Genomic DNA, 25,549 nt, shown 5'->3' on the forward strand with positions numbered 1-25,549 from the left:
TGCAATTTTCAGTGGCAACAATAGCTTGGAAACACATTACTGTATTTAGCAACACTTATGAATAATTATAATCATATATCACCACCCTATGCAGCTTATTGATTGCTTTTTCTTGGTCGTCAGCTGTTCACAGTATTGCAGTTCATTTCAATATCAAACTAGACAACATTCACTAAAGCTACTGCACGAATCTTTTTCATATGGACTTGATAATTTATTTTCTCAAGCCATTCACTAGTTTTTTGGTCATGGTTTGTAAAATGCACAATTAAACAAAAGTTCTTTGCACAAGGACACGTTTCCAGCCTCTATTTTAACCCACACCTTGAGCACATTACTATCAACACTGGGGAATCAATCTCTTTAAATGTTCGGTTTCCACGAGCACTGAATCTCCCCACCTCACTCAAATGTCATAAGGTTCTCAAGTGTGTCTGGAGGCTGCTGGGGGTTTTCTGAGAGTGCTTGTTGCAGGTTTGCCATCCAGGACTTTGCCGCGGAGACAGTCGGTGCCCGGAACTTGTATATGGTGGCCTTGGCAGGGTCCGACAGCTGCAAGGAATGAGAGGGACAGATTAAGTGCCAGGCTCACCATCACTTCAACCTTTTCAATCATGTGATGCATCTGTTTTCTTCCTGCCACTACCTACTGTTTTATTTTGCTACAGGGAGACTTTTCACAGCAAAGGAGTTTAATGGTGATTGTTTCTAAGCCCTTCACTGCAGGAAGTTTCTGAATGGTTAAATAAAACTGTCTGATGGCAACAAGAATAAAATAAGAAAAGTATGTCATTGGGTTGAAATGGTTAACAAATAACTCAGAGTCAAATGGCCACCCCTAACGGGATTATGGCATCAGGCAATAGATAGATAGATAGATAGATGTCATTGGGTTGAAATGGTTAATAATAAAGTTGTTATAATTATTGGTAAACTATTTCTACATATAAAGACAATGCAATTATCAAAAGCACACTGATTAAAAGCCCTGTACTCATTAAATAAAACAACATTAAATATTTCATGAAAAACAATTATTGTACATGGAGCACAGGCTGGACCACAAAAGCATGGAACACTAGTACAAAAAGTATGCAAATATATGTACAAAGATTGCTATTATTCTTCCACAGGCCTATGGATCTGAGAAACCTTTCAGAACAGTAACATCTTCAGTAGTTTACTCCTGCAATTGCTTATGGTTTTTAGAAAATCCTTAGAGTACATTTTTTTGTAAAAAAAAAAGTAAATAAATAAATAAATAATAAAAATAAATAAAAATAAAGTTTGGTTGTTACTCATAAAGCTGACTTGGCTGTGTTCCCCCTGTTTACAGCACCAACTACGGTATCTGGAAAAAGGTGTGATATGGAACACATCCCTGGCTGACGGACTGAACTGCCTTTATGAGGAAACAGCATACACTCAATATATGATGAACCAGTATGCAATGAACTGCTTATATGATGACAAAAGAGTTGGGGTCTTTTTTGATAAACGATACAATTTTTGCTTACATTATACAATGATCCCATCCGAAGCCTCACTCGTCGATACATGATCACTATATTCGCTTGAACGACTGCCCTCGTGCAAATCTAAAGTCTTATATTTGTTCCAAGGTGGCCTTTACTGTTGCACTCCTCACTATAAGGTGTGTTAGTGTCAGTCATGGAACAACAGAGTTGTGTTGGAATTCAAGCAGCAAGTGAAGTGCTATGCAGTAACATAAACTACCAGTTTCAGTGAGCTGGAAACTTTTTTTTTTTTTTTTTTTTTTTTTTTTCTGGGTGGGTGATTCTTGGTCAAAAACATATCTCCAAAGAACACATGTCATATATGACTTTACATGATAAATCATAATGCAATGGATTCTTTTTAATGTATCCTCAATGTAAAACAAGGGCATGCTGTATTCATCATGCTCAAATATAACAGCTTTATACTACACATCCAACTGCCATGCCCAATGCATATTGTATTAGATGGGTTTATTAGAATTAATGCATTTACGAACAATGGAAAAGCAACAGACCTTCAGCTTATCAGCCTAATTAAAGCACAGGGATTGGGAAAATCAGGAAAGTCTTTATGCTTATTTTGTGGATCCAAAAATTAGTAAATATCATTAATTTGTGTGTTAATTTGAGTGCCATAAGCTTTTCATGTGAAAAAATTATATCCACACTGAAATGTGTTTACTGTGAGTAAGGTTCAAGTTGGGCCAAAACTGCTGTATCCAAACCAGGAACACAGTTTCATTATGTATGTATAATCCCCCAACCATAAAGCAGCAAACACCAAACCTAAAATAAAGGCAATATTTTATGCTGTACTTTTGTTAATCAGAAAAGTTACCTGGCAGACAAGCAACATTCGCCATGCAAGGTTCAGGCACAGTCAGGGATAAAAGCTTGCATAAATACAGTAGTTCACTTCTTCATGTCACATGTCTCTGGCAACTAGTACTGCAATCCTAAAATGAGAGAGGTCTACTACGTTTTTCTGTCCACAGTTGGTTTTTCTTCATTTGCAGCATCACGAAGGAGAAGCAACAGCCATGCAAAACAACAATGAATGAATCCCCCTACTAATTAAGGTCAATCAATCAATCAATCATTTCCTGTGACACCCCACGGGATGCATAGGGCCTCAATGAACTCTCTCCACCAATATTTGTCTCTTGCCATCTCCTTCAGGTCCCACCAACACTCCTCTCCTGCTTCTTTTTTCATTGTCCTCAACCAGGTTTCCCTCGGCCTACCTCTACTTCTTCTTCCTCTAGCAATCCACTCTGGCACATCCTGTATTAAACAACCTTCTTTTCTGTATATGTGCCCCAGCCACTTCCAGCGAGACAGTCTCACATATTCATTAACTGGTTCCACTCTCGTAATATCCCTTACTCTTTCATTTGTAACTCTGTCTTGCCACTTTACCCCAAGAATCCTTCTTAGTATTTTATTCTCAAATCCTAATACTTTCTGAACAACAGAGGAACAACCAAGCCACCTACCGTACTCATTTTCAGGGCATAACAGCAACTAATCATCTCCACCTGCTACAGAACAAGTTTTCTCAAGGCACAACAACAATGGGGCATCTCTGTCAACCAACAGTAATGACATAGTAACATAAAATCCCACCAACTGCTGAACAATTTTAGGAAAAACATATAATCCCTGTCAACTAATGATTTTTTTTTTTTTCTTACGGCACTCAACAAAAGTACACTTCCCCCCACTCCAACCAAGTACAGTACATTCACCTTAATTTGGCAGAGATTTTCATCCCCTTACAGCTTAATTCCCACATCTCAATGGCAGAATAAGACAACAGTATGACTCTGTGTCCTCTTCACTGCACTTCTTTGTAACTAGCACCACATTCAAATCTCTTGTGACAGCTATATGGCAGAATATAACCATTATGACACTATTGACGGTACTTTCCATAGTACTTCTTGCACTATACTTTAATGCTGATACAGGATCTTGTTACAGATCAGCATTCAAGATGGAGAGATGGTATTTTTAGGCCAAGTTATGGAGGACAGAGTACACCAAACTATATTTTCAAAGTAGAACAAGTTCTATGCCAAGTCAAAATTTCCCCATTCTTTGGATGCTCCTGGGCAATCAATGCCAATGCACAACCATTCTTTGGACACCCATGGATGTGTCTGACTTTGTCATGTAAGTTATAATCACAAAAAAAAATCAACAACTCTGGAATGACAAAAGACATCCTGAATTCAGAGAGCTCTAGAGAATCTGCATAAAGGACTCTGACAGCTAGACAAGAAAAGGATCGGATGGTGAGTTGGAAAGAGGATGGAATGGGAAAGTGTTAAAGTAAACAGTACACCAAACTATTCTTTGAAGGCAAAATGGCAAGTTCAGTTCAAGCTAAAGGGGACAAACAACAGCAAACTATTTTTATCAAGGCACATCAACAACTACTGATCCCCCTAATCAACTACATCACTAACCCATCACCCCCTGACTACATCACAAATACAACACCATCAGCAACAACAACACTACTCCATCACCCCACCAACTACAAAGCATCACTACCTCAACACCACCAGCAACACCAAAGCTAACCCCCACCACTACCATCCCGTCGCAGGCAAAGACAAAAGCGGCTGTGACATTACCAAGGAGTACAGCCTAACCTGAAACACGTCAGGCTGGGACTGGGCATCATGTGGCCCAACTAACACCAGTCGACCGGCATCTCCCGCCAATGGTTGTAACTTGCATGGGGACGTCTTGAAGTCTGCGCGTTCCTGCCCTCGCGATGTTAAGCTCTTGGGGTGGTAGTACACAAGGGCACCTCCCCATAGCTGAACCTGCACACACAACAGGGAATTACCAATATGCAGCATACCAGCCTTCATCCATCCTGATGTGGGAATATTGGTCTGGATGATGACAATAATGGCAACACGGATCATCACCAGCATCATCATCATCTTGACTCCTTTCCTCACCAAGGGATGAGTGAGATACAATCCAGAAGACAAGGAAAGAGAATGTACATAAATAAAAAAACTACCACCGGCATGCCCAGTGAAATGGACCAGACACTCATTCACGTCATTCAAACCTCCACAATCCCGGTTCCATCTCACAGGCATAACACAACAGCAACATAACAATATCCTACATAACACAGGAGACAAAGGATCATATTCAAGGTGGCATACGAGACACTGCTGCCCCTCTTCCAAAGTGATTTACTTGACATATAACACCTTTTTATCCTCTTGTAAGTTACTGAGGAAAACTACATATATGTACTGTACTGAAAGAATGTAAATAATATAAAAGGGAATATCAGAGTGTAACAGTCATAACCAATACTAGTAGGTCACTAAGAAAATAGTGCTACAAAGCCCATAATGCCACCCAGAATATGGCTAAGTAGCATCCATCTTTACTGGTGCTACTCATCAATGGAGAGTTGCCACTATGTAAATATACCTACAACTGCTAGCATGGGCAACATTCTCTTGATATAAATGTAATCAAAGCTTCACATACCCAGTATCTGTGCCAGGCAGCAACAGCCGGACGCCGACCATCCTTAATGACTGTCTTACGTCTCAGTGGGCCCTGCACACCACACTCCTCACCACTCATCTCAAGCACAACCTCTGTATCTGAGTCAGAGGACAGCCCAGACCTGCCATAAAAATACAAGTGTTAAGTTAAAATATATTCAGTGCTGTAGGATCAAAATTTTGTTAGAAGTTTTAAAAGATCTTCCAAGAGACAAACCGACATGTCACAGAAACCCTCTCATTAACAATCTCACAACAACCCCGAATGACAGGCCTGGCATGCTTCATCAGAGAAGGTTTAGTACTGAATTGGTTCTCAAGAAGTGACAAAAGAGTGGGTGTGAATGTTGGGCTTTACCATACTTAAAAATCTGATGATTATGAATATGTAATTAATATCATTTGTCTGTATTTTATAATGTGAAAAAGGCATCCTTAGGTTTGTTTATGACACTCTCACATTTCATCTCTTGGAGGCCAGAGACACATTTCTTCATTTAATTCTTGCCATCTCCTTAAAATTCTACTCAGCTTAGGTTATACAGTACCTTTCAAGCTGGGGCTTTAAATACAGCTAAAATAAAAAACGTCTCTGGCTCAAAGGGTATCTTAAAATGCTCTGAAGTTTGAAACACTCACCATGTGCCTGTGAGAGTATGGATGGGAGATGATATTGAGTCATGGGGATGAGAGTGGAGAAAGATGTCACAAAATCAAAGACATAAATTACAGATGCCCCACAGTTTGCAAATACCCACCATGTGTTTGCAAGAGTATGGGTGGGAAGTGCTGTGAAGATGTGGGGGTGGTGAGGGTAAAGATATCACCACACTGAAGAAGTAAAATATAAACAGGGAGGCAATTTGTTTGTGGCCACCCTTCTGGGAATAAGGTATCTGGTTGTACATAGACAGATATAGATAGATATACAGACAGATAGATAGATAGACAGATGAGCAAGCAGATGGAAAGATAAATAAATGGACATACAGATAGATACATAGATGGACAGACAGATGGAAGGATAAACAGATGGACATACAGACAGATAGATAGACAGACAGATAAAATACACACCTTAAAGTTATCAGGTAGTGTACTCACCATGTGCGTGTGAGGGTGTGGGAGGGTGGTGATGTGGAGTCATGGGGGTGGGGTGGGGGTGGGGGGTCCAGTTCAGAGTCATCCAGCAGATGTCGTGATCCCCGGCCACCCTGGGCTGACGGGCAGGACGGGTCATGGCTCCCCAGGCTGGTCACGGAATCGCACCTCAGCCCCTCACTGCCACCCGAACAATTCTTGAAGATGCTGCAGGTGGTGTAATGTACTTTGGAATCAGGTAGTGAAAGATGGTGTAATGTACTTTGGAACCAGGTAATGCAATGTACAGTGAGGTCATGCTATTAAGTGATGTTACAAAGGCCGTTAGTGAGGTTACAAAATCAACATACTTGTGACATCACTTTCTTGCACAACTGTACATACAGGAGTTCATATGAGTCTACCTACTCAATACAGAAACTGCCTTAAATTATGAATGAGAAACAAAAAGTACTACTGGTATAAATAAAACAAGTACCGCCTACTCTATACACTACAAGCAAATAAAAATTATCGGTGGTTAGGTCTGTCTAATCTTAATATTGCCTAAAATAAAAGTGGGCTAGACAACACGGCATGAAGATCAGTTAAACCTACACTATGCACAAAAAAGGAGTCAATACAAAATATAAAGGAAATCAGTTAAGTTTACCTGCTCTATACATTAAATACAAGAGATAAGTATGCCTACCATATACACTAGAAGTAGATGGATGAGATTAGTTATGTACTGTATACCTACTCTTTATACTAAAAGCAAATACAAAAAATTAGTTAAGTACACAGTGCCTACTCTATAAACGACAAGTAGAGTAAGAAAATCCCTGACATAAGCTACTCTAAATGCGTCTCATATAACAGATTTTCATTAAAGCTTTGTGCTATAATTACCATAATTATATATATCAGACAATTTTGTTTTAGAATGTTCACAGGAAATAATCATTTTCTTATTACTTCCCAAGCTATGGATGGCACAGTACAACCAAGTCAAAACAGCTTTTATGCACAGAGATTGCAAATTCCAAAACAAGGAAAATTGGCATTTCTACAAATTACAAAACTTAACCCGTGGACTGTGCAATTGTACCTTTTTTTATCCCACCCCCTGGTGTGCAAAAAATGAAGGAAAAAAAGTTTTTTCTTTTAGTTTTTGTGTATCATAAACTTGAAGATAAACATCCAGGGCATCATCTGGTGAAAAAACAAAAAACAAAATCTCTCCGTCTTTGTGTACGGCCATGAGTAAGTTTATGTAGGTGAGTAGTGAAAAAATGAAAAAAAAAAATAAATAAATAAAAAAGAATTTTGTTTTTGTTTATTACAAACTTCAAGATAAACATCCATGGCATCATCTGGTGAAAAGAAAAAACATTTCTCTCTCTCTCCGTCTTTGTGCAGCGCCATGCATAAGTTTGCATGGGGGGTGAGTTGGTGCTGCACGGCAAGCACAGCCTGAGCTGTGGCTCGCAACGTGATGCTACCCAGCCTGAGCTGCGGCTCACAATCCACGGGTTAAAGGATGAAACTGAGGACACAGCTGACACAAAAAAAGAGCCTCAAAAGCATAGAAAGTACAGTACCCAATTACAAAGTGCTTTCAAAAGTGTAAGGAAATTATATAATAACAACAGAATTCCCATTAAAAAAAATAGCAGAAATGTGTAATAATAATAATAATATTAATAAAAAAGTACAGTGCATTTGCTCTAACCTGAGGAAGATCCCTAACCCCTTTCTGCTCGGCTGATGGTCCGGTATAGTTTGAGCGAAGGACTGAATTATCTTGCAATGATGTAGACTCATTCCTACCTAACAACTAAGAGTCACTAGATTTCACACAACCACAATTTAGCATTCAAGCTGTGGAAGTTGTCCTCCCTTTGTACCTTTTCAGTCTTATCTATGTGTTTTTTGAGAGGTGGATTCCAGACTACTGATGCATACAGCTCCATCAGGTGAAAACACACCAAAAATACCATACCCACTACTGTACAACAAGGAGTGACAATGCTGAGAATCACTAAGTATGTCAAACAATCGAGGAATGTTATGACACAAAGGGTGCACACTGTCAGCTCAAACAGTGGGTCTTATACTGTGTTCCATGACTCATTAATGCCTTCAACTCAAGGACTGGTGGAGAGGGTAGCCTTCTTGTGTTGGCACTGATGAGAGAGAGAGAGAGAGAGAGAGAGAGAGAGAGAGAGAGAGGCAGGAGAGGGGGGGGGGCCTCAACTGCCTGGTTGTACTGAAGGATACTACAAGAATCCTTCAACAACCTCCCTAGCCACCAAAAGGAGGATGTAGATTGCAGTCCGCTGAGTTCAACAATCAAAGGCAGCTTTTTTATTATATTCTCCCTACCTCCTGACAACTGTACAGCTAGGAGAGTCTTTCCATAATGAAGGGATAAATACAGCCTTCAATAAACTCTTCTAGCACTGGAGAGGGAGGCCTTCATGTGGTGGCACTGATACAACTGAGCTACTCCCTGGACCCGTGATACAAACATCCTTCCATTACTTCCCTATTCCCCCAAAAGGAGGATGGTTGACTGCAACTTCAGCCTACACTCCACAGGCCTCACATTCAGACTGCCCAGGACTGAACCTACTACTATTACTACAACTACTGTACTACTACTGCTATTCAACCCTTTCTGAATAAGAAGTTTTTCCTACATGGAAAAATAAATAAATAAATAAATAACTCATGTCCAGACAGCAAAAATAAATATTATCAGACTGAAGGAGTTAATGTGCCACGCAGAATTTCCAAATGTGCACAGCATTAAAATACAGTAAACAAAACCACAGGTGCTAAAGTATGATACAACTTCATTAATGCATTTCACGTTACTCTACAACTGTGATCGGTAGAAATTTTGAAGTACTGTACAATCATCAAGAAATACTGTACTTTTAAAGTATACAATCATTAGAAGTACTGTGATTTTAAAGTATTGTCATCAGAAGTAATTTTGCAGCACTGCATTTCATTCCAGCAATTTGTCTGCAGGGTGACTATCATTGCCAAGGGGGTAAACACTTACAGTACATCTGCTTCCTCATAAAAATTGTTAAGAGAGGCAATGGCTATTCCTTCCTTAGTTTCTATACCAACCAAAGAAAGGAACAAAATTGAATGAGAAGAATAGTAAGAAAAGGGCATTACTGTATATGACAACCCTACACAGAAACGTAGGAAGAGGACATTATATGACAACCCTACACAGAAATGTAAGAAGAGGGCATTATATGATAACCCTACACAGAAATGTAAGAAGAGGGCATTATATGACAACCCTACACAGAAATGTAAGAAGAGGGCATTATATGATAACCCTACACAGAAATGTAAGAAGAGGGCATTATATGACAACCCTACACAGAAATGTAAGAAGAGGGCATTATATGACAACCCTACACAGAAATGTAAGAAGAGGGCATTATATGACAACCCTACACAGAAATGTAAGAAGAGGGCATTATATGACAACCCTACACAGAAATGTAAGAAGAGGGCATTATATGACAACCCTACACAGAAATGTAAGAAGAGGGCATTATATGATAACCCTACACAGAAATACAGTATAAGTACAGATGTAGAGACAAATGATAACAGAGTAGGGGAAAAATAACCAGGTTTCTGCTTTAGTAAATGAGTGCGATAAACAGTATGACTTCTACCTTTTCATTATGACAGACCCAGTCTATTATTATATTAAGCAAGTGAACAGTGCTGCTGTTGTTTAACCCTGGTCTGGCTGGCCGAGCAGGCTTGTCAATCACAGGTAGGCAACTGCTTTTGTGGGGCCATTCTACACATACAGTACAGTACACAATCTATATAGGAAACAGACACTCTTTGCGGTAAATAGTGCCTTAACAGGGTTAAATCAAGGTCCTTACCACAGTAAGGTTCAGGGGAAATACAGAAGACCCTCATTAGACAATGAACCAGTATGCGATGAATCTCTTATTCCATGACAAAAAAATTAGAGCCTTATATATATATATATATATATATATATATATATATATATACAGTATATATATGATGGAATTTTCATGTAAACAGTGATTAAGATTTGGTAAGAAGCCTCAATGGTCAATATATGACAGTCATTTTTGCTTATATGATCACTCTCACACAAGCCATTTGTCTGTTCCAAGATGGCATTTGCACTCGTCACAGTCAGGTGTGTTAGTGTCAGTGATGGAACAACAGTGTGGTGCTAGAGTTGCAGCAGCAAGTGAAGTGCAGTGAAGTGAAAAATACTACTATTCTAGGTGAGTTGGAAACTTGTTTTTAAACTTATTTTTGGTGCAAAGCAGCAAGTGAAATGTATTGAAGTGAAATAATAACCAGTTTAGCTGAGCTGGAAACTTGTTTTTAGACTTTATCAGGTGGATGACCATTGGCAAAAAATATATCCCCATTAAACCCACATTATGCCTGATTTGATATGCAATAAATCGCTATCCAATGGAGTTTTGTTTACATGAATCCTCATCATAAAACAAGGGTGTGCTGTATGAGGTAGTTTAGCTCCCAGGTGGATGCTGCAACTGCTCCACTGCAGTGCACAATGCCACCATGTGCAGGCTCCATCAGCACCAGCAAGTAGACAGTCTTGAATTAAAGTATACTAATATATTGTATATCCAGGTATAATAATGACTTTTTATTTTTTTTACACACTACCATATAAAAAACAGTAGTAGCCAATCTCATAATATCTCCCTTGGACTCTGTGGGCATCCTTAGGTTACAATGTTGACACTATAACAAATATTGCCCCACTGATTACTGGGATGCATAAACTTCTTCACTTTAGCAAAGACAGTGTTCCTCTGCAAAGATATCAAAGCCCAGGATCCATATTTAAAAACTTTCCTAACCTTTAAACTGTGTATAAAACTGGTTGTATATGTAGCTGTCTATGTATGTTTGCCTTCACTAACATAGCAACAAAGTTCTTCAAAATTAAGTAGGATGAATATTACGGTGACAAAATACAAAAACAGTAAACAGCCTCTGATAAAAGTTAATTGTTAGAGCATAGTTTATTTTGCAAACTGGTTTAGATCTTTCACAAACAGCCCCCAAACCATCCAAGAGCAGGAGAATGACCTTATTTCCCTTGTAGCATTTTACCTCTTGAAGGTTCAAATTGTTGTGCGTATAGTACAGTCTTCACTCCTGACTTAAGTCCCTGGGCCTTGTTTTACATCCATTTGGTCATTTTCTCAATTCAGTGGGATAATTCACATCACTTTTTCCTTGGCAATTTATTTTGCTAATTACTACTTAATATTGTGCTTTGTATCATCTATGTATTTTTCAGTACCAGCAGCGTGTGCTTCGGTAATGTATAAAGGACAAAAAGGTGTTATATGAAAAAGAAACTGCTAAAGAAGGTGAACTATGAAGTTTCTTATGCAAACAAGATATGGAAAATTGATCTGAACCCCCAATGGCTGACCCAGAATACTTCCATTGGGGTAAATACTATCAGCAAAGCAGGCTGGTCTCCTAACCTTATATGATCTGGGTCCCTTTATGCCCAGAATGAGCTGATATGGCACTGGCTCGACTGTTTTTATTTTAAGGAAGTGTTAAAAAATATAAAATATCTCTCCTTTGACATAGTGAATACAATGAAAACAAAGATGCACTACCAAAGAACTAGCAAAGAAATATGAAGAAAGGTCACAACACAGCAACAGTGCTTATAAAGACAGAAAAAACGGAGACATACAGAATATGAAAACTGAAGTACAAATTCTCTGGGTATGTGCAAAATGGGATCTAAAAGGCAAAGACCAGTATAACACATGGCCAAGGGATTCTGATACTCACACTACAATGGAGAAGATACTGGCATACATTATGGTTATCAAAGACCCATTGGTACAGAATTTTAACCTGACAAAAATTCCTAACTCATTTCAGCTCGGTTGATGAACAAGTGTATTCGAATTGGAGGGTCAATTTGGCAAGTAACCAAAGAGGCTCATTCATACCTAATAACTGAGCCTCACTGATTTTCATGCAACTGTGATTTATTATTCAAGTTTGGGAGTGACCCAGTACTGTCAGGTGAAAAGAATATAAGTACTATAGCTGAGTCTCAAGCTATTTGTAACTTTATTTTTTACATTTTTAAAGACATAGGACCTATAAAGTGCATTAAGCGGCCCACTATTGAATACTGGCCTATTTTTACCCTCAGCCAGGGACTTAATAGACACACATGAAGAACACTGGAAGAAATACCATCAATTTTGTATACTACTGGTAGAGTTACATAAGTAAATATATACAACCAGATATATACAGGCAACACAATGCACTATGGCATAAATACTGATCACACTACATGACCATTCATATAATTAATGAAATCAAGTGAAAATTTTACATAACTCTGGAGTGAGCACATAACAATATATTCCATACTAAATCATAAACCAAAAACATCCATTAGCAAGGCCTACACATCATCATCATCATCAGGCAAAGCATACACAGCATCATGCAAAAGTATTCATGTGTTAATCCCTTCAACACAACAGCACCCTATTTAATTTGTTTCATCCATTTTTTTATTTTTACTGTATTTTTGCTACCTACAGACAATTCTAATAGGTTTATGGAAGATTTCTGGCGGTGGAGAGGTTAATGAAGGATACATCTGATCCAATTTCTCTACAGTACTATGATGAATAAATTTGTCTGTGGTTGGAGAATGAAAACTACATCACTGAAGAGTAGGGCTTAATGGTACCCTTGCTACTGCTAAACAATTTTATTCAAAACAGATGCCCCAGGTAGGAAAAGAGTTAGAACTCATAGCCAGAGCTCCTTCACTCTCAAGACCTTTTTTATTCCCCTTGCACCCCTAAATAAAGCTATACTCCTTTGAACAGACTCTTTGAACAGGAGGGATTAGATATTAAGGTTTTCTTCTTCACCTGAATAAAACCATCCAATAGTAACAAGAATAAAAGTGAAATGACATTCTCTGTCCGAAGACATCCGTTCATTCAGTTCAATGATGCCTTTTATTCTTGTTACCATCATACAATTCTTATTTTATTCAACCAGGGAGAGACCCCTCTTCAATAAATAGGTCTCTCAAGATTGAGCACAGACGTTTGGGAAAAAAAAAAAAAAAACTGAAGGAGAATAAGCCTAAGGTCGTTTGATGGTAGCAGCAAGAATTATGTATAAAATTTATCATCGCAGAGAAGGAATTAAGGACTCTGAGGCTACCCCATATGGTCAGTAGACAAAAGTGTGCCAATACTTGACTTCTCACTTTCCTCTACCGGCTAATATTCCTGTGTTGAGAAACGCTTGGTATGTTTTTGTGATGCTCTCTGATATGGAAAGGAAAGTGACAGACATGCCCTAAATGTGAAGTAAATGAAGTGGAATATTGTAATAGGCAAACTTTTGTCCCTGACTGCACATAGAGCCACGCAAAACATCACGACTCATGCAGAACTCTTACATCCCTACACCAACTACATGTACTTCTAGATAAAAATACAATAAAATGAGTTTCCTAGTCATAACCAGGATGCAACCAATTAACTAACAAGAAAGTACAGCATATCAGCACTTACCTTTTGTAATTACTGCCAATCTCATATTACCCTTTTTGAGGTGTATTGCTCATGACTAAACTACCACTGTCCAATACATTTACTGGTAGATGACTAGCCTAGTTCCTATGGTGGCATTAGATGACTGAGAAACCTTGTACATGATCCAGTATAATTACAGGATGGCAACCAACTTACTCCCCACAGTACTTGGCTGAAAACCTCATTGCCTCTTAGGGATCAAACCTATGTGTAAGGCAATGCTGTCACTCTAACTGGCACATTCTAAAAACTAAACCACCAGGAACCTTTTGAGCCTTACATAAGATCTATATAACACTCAGTATATCTCCCCAGTTGTAACCTTTCATTGTAAACATGGCTCTTCCTAATAATATCCTTGCCAATGTCAGACATGTGTAAGAGATTTAAGGAACGGCTTTCAAACTGGAGGAGTTAGATATGGCCTTCATGAACCTCCTCACCAACACAGAAGTCTTCCAATCTTCCTAAGGTGACTTAAATAAACTGACAGAACAGAATCAAAAGTATGTCTGCATATTAATGGAGTCAATATAGGTTAGTGAGGATATACATGCTGGAAAAAACATAAAATTTAGAGACATATTTTGTTAATTTTTCATTCATATTACCCTACACTGATTTTCCTTCATACCTCATTTCAGACATCTTATGTTGCTACAAGAAGCTTAGACATTCTTTATAAGCAGTTTTCTCATTTTCATATACTGTATGGTATTGTACTGCACCTAGCTGGAAAATTATGATAAACTCCTAATATCTGTGTGAAATTCTAAGTAATGAAACTATCAGTCAGTCTGATATACTGTATATGATGGGTCAGCTTCCAAAGGCATCTTATCATCACTATGCTGAAAATTGTTTTAAGGATGAAAAATGTTTCTCACAGTGTGCAGAAATTAGCAAATTCTTGCTTAAAGCCACTTTTTTAAATGCTATTTTTGCTTGTGTTGCAAGATGCCAGGCAAATGAGAGCAATGCGATCTTGGTCTTACTCCCACTGCAGAATATACTTAGGGAATTGCACTCAAACCATTGACCACTAAAGCTCAGGGAAGAAACAAGTTTGTCTCCCTGAGAAACAGTGTAAAACAGACCTCTTCAAAAACTACCTTTAGCCATATGAACTATTAATACACATCACACTGACCATGAACATTTACAGTAGTATCTCTGCTTGCCCCTATGCTGTGCCAAACTCCAGCATATTCATGGACTGTGGCAAAAATGAGTGAGGTAGAAAAAAAAAAAAAAAAAAAAAAAAAACATGGTGACATTTACACCTCCAACCAGCACATCATTTCTGTCCTGATGAATACACACGTGGCCAAGGATGACCCGCTGTTGATTTGCTACACAATGCTGAGTAAAAAATATAACTGTATACGTTAGTGAGGGCAGTGGGTGTTATATACAGTGCAATGGGGCTCTGTCAGGGACTTTGTGGGTTATTCATATCTCCCACAGTGCTGTGCTAGTGACTTCTGGTTATGTTATGCCCTGTGTGTACCTCCATTAGACTGTCAGTGACTCTTGCTTCAGCCATCATCATTGTCTGTTTTGTTTTGTTTTTATGGCACTTGTTATTGTTTTAAACCTCTTTAATGTCACTGTCTTAAAGTCACCTTGACCTTCATACAGTAACCTAGGCCCCTAAGAAGCATATTTGTAGTTTAATTGGGGTAACGGGAGATTTTTAGTAGGCAAGTAGGGGTCTGGCTGGAGACATGACTAACACATATTATCATAGGTTAGAGGGGACTGCTTACATGGATTTTGTATGTGCAGTCAGCTAGGTTACCAATTCAGCCATGTAAGTGGAGGTGCTAGTGTATTTACTTTCCTTTTACAGGTGTTTACATGGTGATTATGGAACACCTAGCACTTCTAGTTAAGTTAGTAATGCTTACAACATATGGTAATTTTGTTATATGGGTACAACTAATATAAGCATGTAATCATTTCAATATAATTAAATCACTACAAATAAATTACTTTTTTTTTTTTATGCAAGGAAGGAACCAAATAAATATATGTATATTTTTTCTTAATAAATAATATGCTGTACTTCTTCTAAAACTGTATATGCTAATGTAAAAAAAATTGAAAATTACCTCTAGAAAATTTTTTACTTTAGTCATTTCTCATGTATTTTATATTTCACTGTCCTCTGATACAGTATATCAATTATGCAATACAGCAGTATAGCACTTTAAGCAGAAACACATACAGCACGTTACCTCCTCAAGCATCAGTGGATAACTAAGTGATGAACTGGGAGAAGCAGCAACTTAAAGAAAGCCTCTGGCAGGCTTTATGCACCAAAACTCATCAGATTAATTTTCCTGTGTGGCCCCAAACCTAGTGCAGTACATATGGCACCCAAAGCATCAACTTTGGTTTTTGCTCCAGTACATATACAGGAGAGGAGGCGTACATTACAGCATCCATTTTCACATTAACAGGGTATACTCTATTGGCCTCTGCATCCCCTATACAAAATTCCAACTCATCTCACCCAGTTCTTGGACCACAATTCCCTTTTTTTTTTTCCCTGGTACTTTCATTCTTGGAGGATATTTTGAAATAAACTTTCATGTCACTTAAACCACTAATCACTAAGCACCAATTTTCACAGAGTGTAGTTTCCTCCCCCAGCCCCAGCTTCCAACAACATTCCAGCCCATCCTATGTATTCCATTTGCTCACAACACCCATCTGACCCTTACTTTTACAATTTATCATCATCCAGACCTCCTTTCCTACCCTAGGGCAGGGTGAGGAGTAGCAATGTCCAGACAGCCCAAATTTACCCAGTCCAATGGGCCACACTTCCATTCACTCATCATTCAAGCCCCCGGAATCCTGGCTCTATCAGATACGCCTAAAACATTCACCACGTTCTGTACCTTTACATAAACGTATATATGTCATATAATCATCATATGGAATAAGTTTTTGGTTAATCACAGAAAATGTACCCATTAAAGTTATACCGTTACCTACAAAGATCCCTGACATACAAAAAGAACTGTCTGTATGCTGGTAAAATCTGAAGACCATAAAATAATCACAAGTCCCTTTAGAAAATGAGATCCTCTATTAAACTGCTCAGTTATCAAATCCAGTCTCTCCAAACTCTTTCAATGCGGCAGAAGTTTTTGTCTTTTTACCACACGATGTTCTTCAGCCTAGGAGCAATTTTCCATACTACAAGATTGGATTTAGTCTTGATTAGCCCCTTCAGTAATGTATGGCTCTCCAAAGTTCAATAAAGTTACCTGGTGGAAGCTTGGTTAAAATGAACAATACATCATTTGGTTCAAGAAGCTAACATGTATGAAAAAGGATTACTAACTGAAAATTATGTGGTGTGTAATATAAACCAATAATGAATGACTGTATGACAATAGTGTACAATGGAGCACCTAAGAATGGTCTGGCACTCTTTTTTCTTAACATGATACCATAATCCACTGACAGAATTTCAAGCAGGTGTACATGAAGGACACACACACAAACACACACACACACACATACAAAAAGTGTCAATGGTCTGGCCTGTCAGATGGAGCCGGTACCCTGGAGTCCTGAATGATCTACGAGTGAGTGTATTTCCTGTCGACAGTTCCCCCATTATTACACTTTCCCTTTCCTAGTTTTCTTGACTCAATCTCACCCCATCCTTAAGTGAGACGGGAGGAAAAAAATGATGTTGATGGAAAACTAAACTGATGAAAATGGAGTAAGTCTGAGCGTAGATCTTGAGTGTCTACCATAGCTTACAGCTTAGGACTTACTTCAACCCAACTCTGTCTTCTCCATAAATATACTTAATATCTAGCCCTAAGACACATCAACTCACCATATAAATACAGTTATACATCATCCTTGCAAGTCAGTAATATCACTAATACAATGACAGCATTCAATATCAGTTACCAGTCTCATGGGAAAAAGAACATGACACGACATAAAAGACATGACGACAGCCAAAGACAGGCTAAACTAAAACATTACCAGCTCACTTAATGATTCTTTTGCCTTAGTTTTCATTTACTAAGGCCAAAGTAATCCAAAATTCTTAATGTTTTTTTTTGTCTTAGTTTTCATTGACTAAGGCCAAAATAACCCAAAATTCTTAACGATTCTTTTGCCTTAGTTCTCATTTACTAAGGCCAAAACAATCCAAAATTCTTAATGATTCTTTTGCCCTAGTTTTCAGTTACTATGCCCACAACAATCCAAAATTCTTAACAATTCTTTTGCCTATGTTTTCATTTACTTAGGCTAAAACATTCCAAAATTCTTCATGTTCCTCTTTCCTTAGTTTCCATTTCCCTAGGCTAAAATATTCAAACACTCTAGCATCTCTCTTGCCCTATTTACATTCCCTTAATCTCTTCAACCTCAGGCTGTCATGATTTATTTTTGCTAGACGATGTTATCCAGCTTAAGAAAGACATAAGCCCCCAGAATACTGAATTCACCTCATAACCTTTAACAACCCCTTCACTTTTATGGCATTCTCAAGCTGAATAACAATGTATGGAGGTGGCAAGAATAAAATAAGTGACATCCTCATGTAGTTGGTTAAGCGAACATCATGAACAATCAAGCACTTCCATTACCCAATTTTCCATTCCCTTACCCTTCCTTGCAGCAACACACCCATGCAGCCTCACAACAAACAGACCAGTTTTAATGCTCAAACCAGACAGGAGAGGGAACATAAAAATGCATCAAAACAAGCAGCAACAACTTGCATCACAAATAAATCAAACTCAAATAAACAGCCATATTGTACAGTTCTGTGAAAATCCTTGTGCTGTATTCAGGTAAATTATGGTTCAACTACAATGTTAAATATTATATATATATATATATATATCCCTTACATTGTATGTCTGGCTGCTCTAGTGCATTATTCACCAAAAATATTGCACTGCGCACATTTTAAAAAGTCCTCTAAAAAGGGGACTTATTCTTTTACCAGAGGGAAAGTGCATGGCGTAAAAACTGCATCACTGAATCATTACAAGATACAAGAATTTTCACTTTGGACTTGTACTAGATTTCCTATGAAAATTTATAAATGGTGCAAAAACACAGCTTCAGGAAGGATACAGTATTCCCACAGCATTACTTGTACTTCTGAAAAAACAAGGTCACAAAATACATACAATTTCTAGTCCTGTCAAGGGCTGCGTGGTGATAAATCAAACATCAACATTCCAGAGACGTGCATACAACATCATACATCAGGAACAAGTCAACATTCTGCACCACAGCATTTCCATTGCAAAAAGTTCATGAGAAGCTGGCCTCAATAGCAAACATAATACACACATCTTAGGTCCATATTCTGTGTGGTAGTAGGGTCTTTCTAGCTTCTCTTCCTTGGCAATATAATTTGTACATTTCAGCCTTAACATTCTCTTGCATATTATCTGTGTCAATTTAATATTAATACACAAGAGGATATTAAGGTGTAATATAAAGAGCAAATTGCTGAGGAAAAGGTGCCATAAAATCTTCAAAGCCACTGAGAATAGGACCCTCAGCATCACCAACAACACCAACAATCCACAACACAAACATTCCACACTCACAGCAGGCGCCAGATCATAAGCAAAGTGAGGGTGCCGGTGCCCAATTGAAAATAAAAAGATGAGGCAGAAAGAACTGTGCACTCAGGTCAGTCAGAGTGTGTGCTGGTGGTAGGATTAAATACAGGAAGATGGCACAGGGTAGGATAAAGGATGGTGGGAGCTGCACTGGGAAGGATGTGATGGGTGACTGATAAGATGAATCTATAATGAAACATGAAGCAGAAAGACTGTGCACTCAAGTCAGTCAGAGTATGTAGTGGTTGTAGGGTTAAATGTAGGAGGATGTCACAGGACAGGATGAAGGATGTTGCACACAGGTGGAGTGGAAAGGATGTAATGACTGATTTACCCTTTCAACCCAAGGCCATCTTTTTCACTTTAATATATCAATATCCTGTTGACCTTATTCATCTTAAGATAGACTTTTCAACTGAGGGGGTTAGAGACAGCCTCAATAAATCTCCTTAACATTCTGCCTGTCTGGACGCAGTGAATGTTGGATATAAGAAAAAAGTATTCAGTGGGTCAACAGGAAGGGATGTAAAGAAAGATTAATACAGAGGGTGTACAGAGTGGTATGGATGATGATGATGATGATGATGATGACAACATTGATGTATGGAAAAACTGAAGTTGTGGAAGTCAAAGGAAAAGGCATAAATACGGTATACAGACAACGGGGTGGATAAAGTTGGAAATTATGGAAGAATATACAGGAATAGCAACAAAGATAAGGAATGATGGAAAGTACAGTAATGATCGAAGAGTATAAGACAGAAAGAATGATGAAAAGTCATGAGGGAAGAACATATGAAACAAATGGAAAGAAAGATAAAGAATGATAAGAAATAGAAAGGAATGGCAACAGAGAAAGAACGATGGGAAGTAGTGATGGAAAGATACACGACAGGAATGGAAACAAAGATAAAAGAGTGATGGAAAGTAGTGAAGGAAGGATACATGACAGGAAAGGCAATACTGTAGAGATACAGAAGATGCAGAAGACTGTGGATGGTAAAACTGGAGAGGATCGGGCATGAAAGTAGTAGAAAATGCTGAAAGAATGCATGACAGGAACAATAAGAGATAAGATGGGAAGTGGTGTTAAGCTGTGGCTAGAAGAGAAGAGACAAAAAGTAGCTGGAAATGAGAGAAAAATACTGATATAAAGAATGACGGGAAATGATGGGAGGTTGTGGCTAGGATGGGCTGGAAAGGATGGGGAAAGGCATAGGAAGTGGAGTAGTAAAGTGAAGGATAAAGCAGTGAAAAAGCAAAGCAAGGAATTCAAGCATGAGAGAGATGAGCAGTGAGTGGGGAGGAGGAAAGGACAGTGATGGAGGACCCAGCGATGACTACCCAACCAACCAACCAGTAAACCAAGTGAGTGACGATGGACTCAGGACTCACCCGAAGCGGTCTGCACCCTGAGTCTCGGAGCGGTGGAGGTTGCGTGGGAGGCTCATACTCCGAAATCTTAGCATGGCAGCAATGTTTGGAGGGGGGGAGCAAGGGGGGAGGTGCGGCGTCAGTGTTAAGTGTCGCTTGTCTTAGCATATCTGGGGCAAAGTGGCACACCTTTGTATGTGAATTACAAGTCTATTTACACTTCACTGGGAAAAGGTGCCTTTCATATTACAGGACAATTACCTGGTACTGTAAATACCCACTGGTAGAAAAAGCAATGAACAGTCTTCTTAAACAGAGCAAAATTTTGCCTGTTTGCCCTCATGATGCATAATTGGGCACTTGCCATATATAATAATACCAAGCCTTGTTAATGACTATGATATCTGCTAAACTGGCAAGAGGGGAGTGGCAAGTACAAGGACATGGAAGCACACAGTCACAAACATCAGTCCTCACACTAAACACACAAACAAGTGAGATGGACCACACTGCCAGCCACATCATAAAAGTTTAATCAGAAGAAAAGCACCATTAAGGAAAAATACATTACAATATGCTGACAAAAAAATATTGATAAAATTCAAATGGTGTATTTAGCATCTTGAAAACTTCAAAAACTTAACGAATATAGTTTCTAAGTGCACCAAATAATCATGAACCAAAATGAATATTATGTGGAGTAAAATTCAAACACTGCAACAAGACAAGAAAATGCTTCAACCCCTTCAGTCCAATGACATACTTTGTTTTTCAGTCATGCTACTTCCATATCATTTAATTCAAGTAGAGATTTTTCTTTTAACTGGAGGGATTAGCTACAGCCTTCATTAAACCCTTCACTACTAAGGTGCTACCCCAAACTGAATAAAATCACCTGGTAACAACAAGAATAAATCACTAAATAACATCACTGGACTGGAGGAGGCAAAATAACTAGAGCTATAAAAATCGAGAGACAAACTCACTTGGTACCCAGACTGCGGGCCTTGCGGTGGGTGGGCATGAATTTGCTTCCCTGCGAGCCATGTGCCGGGCAGGAGTGCGTGGGTGGAGGTACGGGTGGCCGGTTGTTACCCGTGGGGTGTGAGGAAGGGGACATGTTGAGGGAGCTGACCCCACCTGATCCGGGATCATTGATGCTGTCCTTACTGGCACTGTGGCTGGTGCATGGCGTGTTTGGCTCCAACTGTAATGACAACCTGCAAAAACACACAGACGTCAGCAAACAAATATAAAACAAACTCAACTCATACACAGTTATTCTCCTCCTCCCCATCATTATCATTATCATTATCACCATCATCATCATCATCATCATCATCATCCATTTTCAACTCACTTAAAATGGTCATCCTCCACAAACTTCTGCAGTTCCTCAATGTATCTAACAGAGGCGAGGTAAGCCTGGACATGCTGGAGACAGGGCAGAAGGGAGTAGTCCGACCGTTGGTAATCTGCCAACACTCGCAGTAGGTTGTTCATCTTTAGCTGCCGCTGTTCCGACTCCAGGCCTCCAAAGTGGGGATGGGCCATGTCAATGTACACCAGGTCCGTCAAAAAGAGCCCTGTTGGGAAATATATGATGATGAGCTTTTGTGAGGTTCTTACCATATCTCATCTAAATGTACACACACACACACACACACACACACCTTATGAGGAGAGATAAAACAAGCTGAAACTGCCAACCCTGAGACAGAGAAGAGACAGGGATAGAATGTGCAGACAGAGAGGACCTCTTTGTGGAAGATGATGGAAGAGGAAGACATGAATTCAAGCTGAAGAAGAGTTGATACCTCAGTGATGTAAAGAAATTTAGTTTTCCAAACAGAACTATAGACAATTGGAATAATTTAGAGGGAGAGGTGGTGCAAGCAGAGTGCATCCATGTGTTTAAATCTAAACTGGATAATAAATATTTGTAGAAAACAGACAGGACAACATGAGCTTAAATCAAATCCTGTATAATACAATTAGGTAAACACAAACACACTCACACACACACACACACACACACACACACACACACACACACACACACAAACACACACACACACATGCACAGATACACATGCATAAACACACACACCCATACAAATAGTAGTAGTAATAATAAAAAATAAATAAATAAAAAATAAATGGAAAGGTACAATTACTGAATTAGATTTTATCTGTGGTTGATTAATTCTTCACATACTGTATTCATAAGAAAATGATGATAGCAACTCCCATAATACCAAGGGCTAGGGTACTGTACCATCATATCATCATCTTTATTCCAACTTAAAGAGAGGGCGAGGCAAGATCCAGACACAAGAAAAGAGTAAAAAGAGTGAAGAATTATTACATGCATGCCCAGTTATTATACAGTAGGCCTTATGTACCATTCAAAATCAGAAAAGAAACTGCATCACCAAGAGAAATTAAGCACACACCAAGGTAAGGTATCATGGGCAATTTGAGACTTGAGACATGGCTGCGTAGTTCCTCCCAGTTGTTTTTCTCACTGAACAGTTCTGCCATACGTTCAAAGTGCTGACGGTCCTTTCGTGAGAGAGTGCTCCAGGTTTTGCTCAGTCTGGTAAGGGTACGGGAAAAAAAAAAAAATTGATTAACAGTAAAGGCTTATCATGATCATTAAGATCAACATTAACACTATCATCATCATCATTATCATTATCATTATCATCATCATCATCAACCTTCACAATCATCATCCTAACTTTTTTTTCAACCAAGATAAATGTGGGTTAAGGTTTAGAGACACGGAAAGACAAAGTATGATTGAAAAAGAACTACTGACAGCACGGCCAATGAAATGAGTAAGCCCTCAACTCCTGATAGGCAGTACTGCATTAGATGATGGATGGATGGATAACTGAGACATTTTCACCGTGAAAGTGGATTCTCTGAGTGCAATTAAAAACACTAACTCCTAACTGCAAAGCCCCTTTTACTCCCTCCAATGCATACAAGGGTAGCACATGATCCCAGAGAATTCATTAATGCCCTACATCACAGAAAATCTACTTGTAATACTGTACTCATAACACTGAACAGCATGGCTCCCAGTACCTGTAAATGGGGGCACTCTGAAGGGCACTGACAATGGCAAACTGTGAATGGAAGTTATGTAGTTCGTTGAGCTTCCTGGCCACCTTGATGAAGTGCGCCATCATTTCCGCACGGTGCTTCACTCCACCAGCATTCAGGATCTCACGCACCACCCAGAAGCTTACCTGATGAGAGAGAAAGTTGGTATGGATAATAACGAGAGTGGGGAGAGAAAAAGGACAAAGAGAGAAAGGAAAAAAAAAAAAAAAATCATTATCTATTAATCTACCTACAACCAATTCCTGCACCTTAATCCGGGAAAGGGTGGCCACAAACAGTTCATCTCCATGCTGCCCTGTCCTCCACCATCAGGCTGCACTCCCTCCATCCTGAACCACCCTCATTCATATACCTCCTTACCTTGTCCCTCCACCTCAACCTAACTTTCCTTCTCCCTCCCTACCTAGCTTACAGAGCGTCTCCTGATCAATTTCTCACTTTCCATTCATTCCGCATGACCAAACCATAACTGGGTACTTCTGCAAACACTTCCCAGCACATCCACATAACACCACAATGCTTCCAAACTTCCTCATTTTTCTGTCTGTATCTTCCTATAACTCCACATTCCTCTCAGATACCTCATTTCCACTCCTCTCACTCTCGTCTTGTGCCCTAATATCATCCTAACCATTTATCCTCACCTAAAGACAGGATGAGTACAGATCCAGAAATATCATCATCATTGTGACCCTAATTTTCACTTAATATCATCATCCTGAGCCTTATTCCCAACTAAAGATACGGTAAGGGAGGATCCAGAGTCACCACCATTATCATCATCAACATTATCATCACCACCACCACCACCATCATCATCATCATCATCATCATCCTTTAAGCTCACACAATGATGGGGTGAGGTAGGATCCAGAAACATCATTATCTCACCACTATCTATCTATCTATTGCCAGACGCCTTAATCCTGTAAGGGGTGGCCACAACAAACCGCCTCCATGTTCCCCTGTCCCCCACCATTTCACTGCCCTGCTCCCAGCTCACACCTCCCTCTCTCATAAACCTCCCTCTCCACTCCATCCCTCCATCTCATCTTGGCCTCACCCCTCCCTCTCCCTCCCTTTACCTCACTCCTTACCCTGACTATTATTCCCCTTCCTCAGATAGGGAGAGAAATCATTCAAAACTTCAGAATTCTGTCTCCATCTCATGAACTTTATTTGTATTTTTCTTTATGGGTATGCTTGCCATGTTCTAGTACAGGCATTCTCCTGGTATCAAGGTAAAAACATGATGCTAATTCCTTGTCATGTACTTCTCTTTATAAATTTCAACAAACCAATTAAATTCTTTCTGCTGATTTATTTAACTCTAGCCTTGTACTGTAATTGCTACTTTAATTTCCTTTCTATCATCTGACTTCTGTACAACATCCCCATCACCTCCCTCTTCCATGCTCCACCTAATAACATCTGCCTGGGTCAAGAAAAGAACGTCGAAAGTGAAACTCACATGGTTGAACCTCCGAGTGAACTCCACCACATTCGGCGCCAACTTCAACTTGTCTTTTTTGGTCCAGCCACACGAAGTCAATTCCTCTGGTGTGATGGCTCTGAAA

General features: G+C 39.1%; 1 protein-coding gene across 1 annotated transcript in view; it reads right to left on the reverse strand.

Annotated features, from left to right (window-relative positions):
- Positions 1-402: 402 nt before the first annotated feature.
- Positions 403-25,549, reverse strand: part of LOC145418752 (ras-specific guanine nucleotide-releasing factor RalGPS1-like) — a 35,050-nt gene continuing 9,903 nt past the window's right edge. Inside the window, exons 4-13 of the mRNA XM_080287088.1 lie at positions 25,444-25,543; positions 23,934-24,097; positions 23,294-23,436; positions 22,198-22,423; positions 21,824-22,057; positions 20,859-20,924; positions 6,176-6,379; positions 5,052-5,193; positions 4,181-4,357; positions 403-552 (exon numbers count right to left, since the gene is read on the reverse strand). Of these exons, the coding sequence (XP_080143214.1) occupies positions 403-552; positions 4,181-4,357; positions 5,052-5,193; positions 6,176-6,379; positions 20,859-20,924; positions 21,824-22,057; positions 22,198-22,423; positions 23,294-23,436; positions 23,934-24,097; positions 25,444-25,543 (1,606 nt within the window). The remainder of the gene's footprint in view (positions 553-4,180; positions 4,358-5,051; positions 5,194-6,175; positions 6,380-20,858; positions 20,925-21,823; positions 22,058-22,197; positions 22,424-23,293; positions 23,437-23,933; positions 24,098-25,443; positions 25,544-25,549) is intronic.

Source organism: Coenobita brevimanus, chromosome 116 (assembly GCF_032717465.1).
Source record: "Coenobita brevimanus isolate Jiangsu-jjx chromosome 116, ASM3271746v2, whole genome shotgun sequence".
NCBI classification, from domain to species: domain Eukaryota; kingdom Metazoa; phylum Arthropoda; class Malacostraca; order Decapoda; family Coenobitidae; genus Coenobita; species Coenobita brevimanus.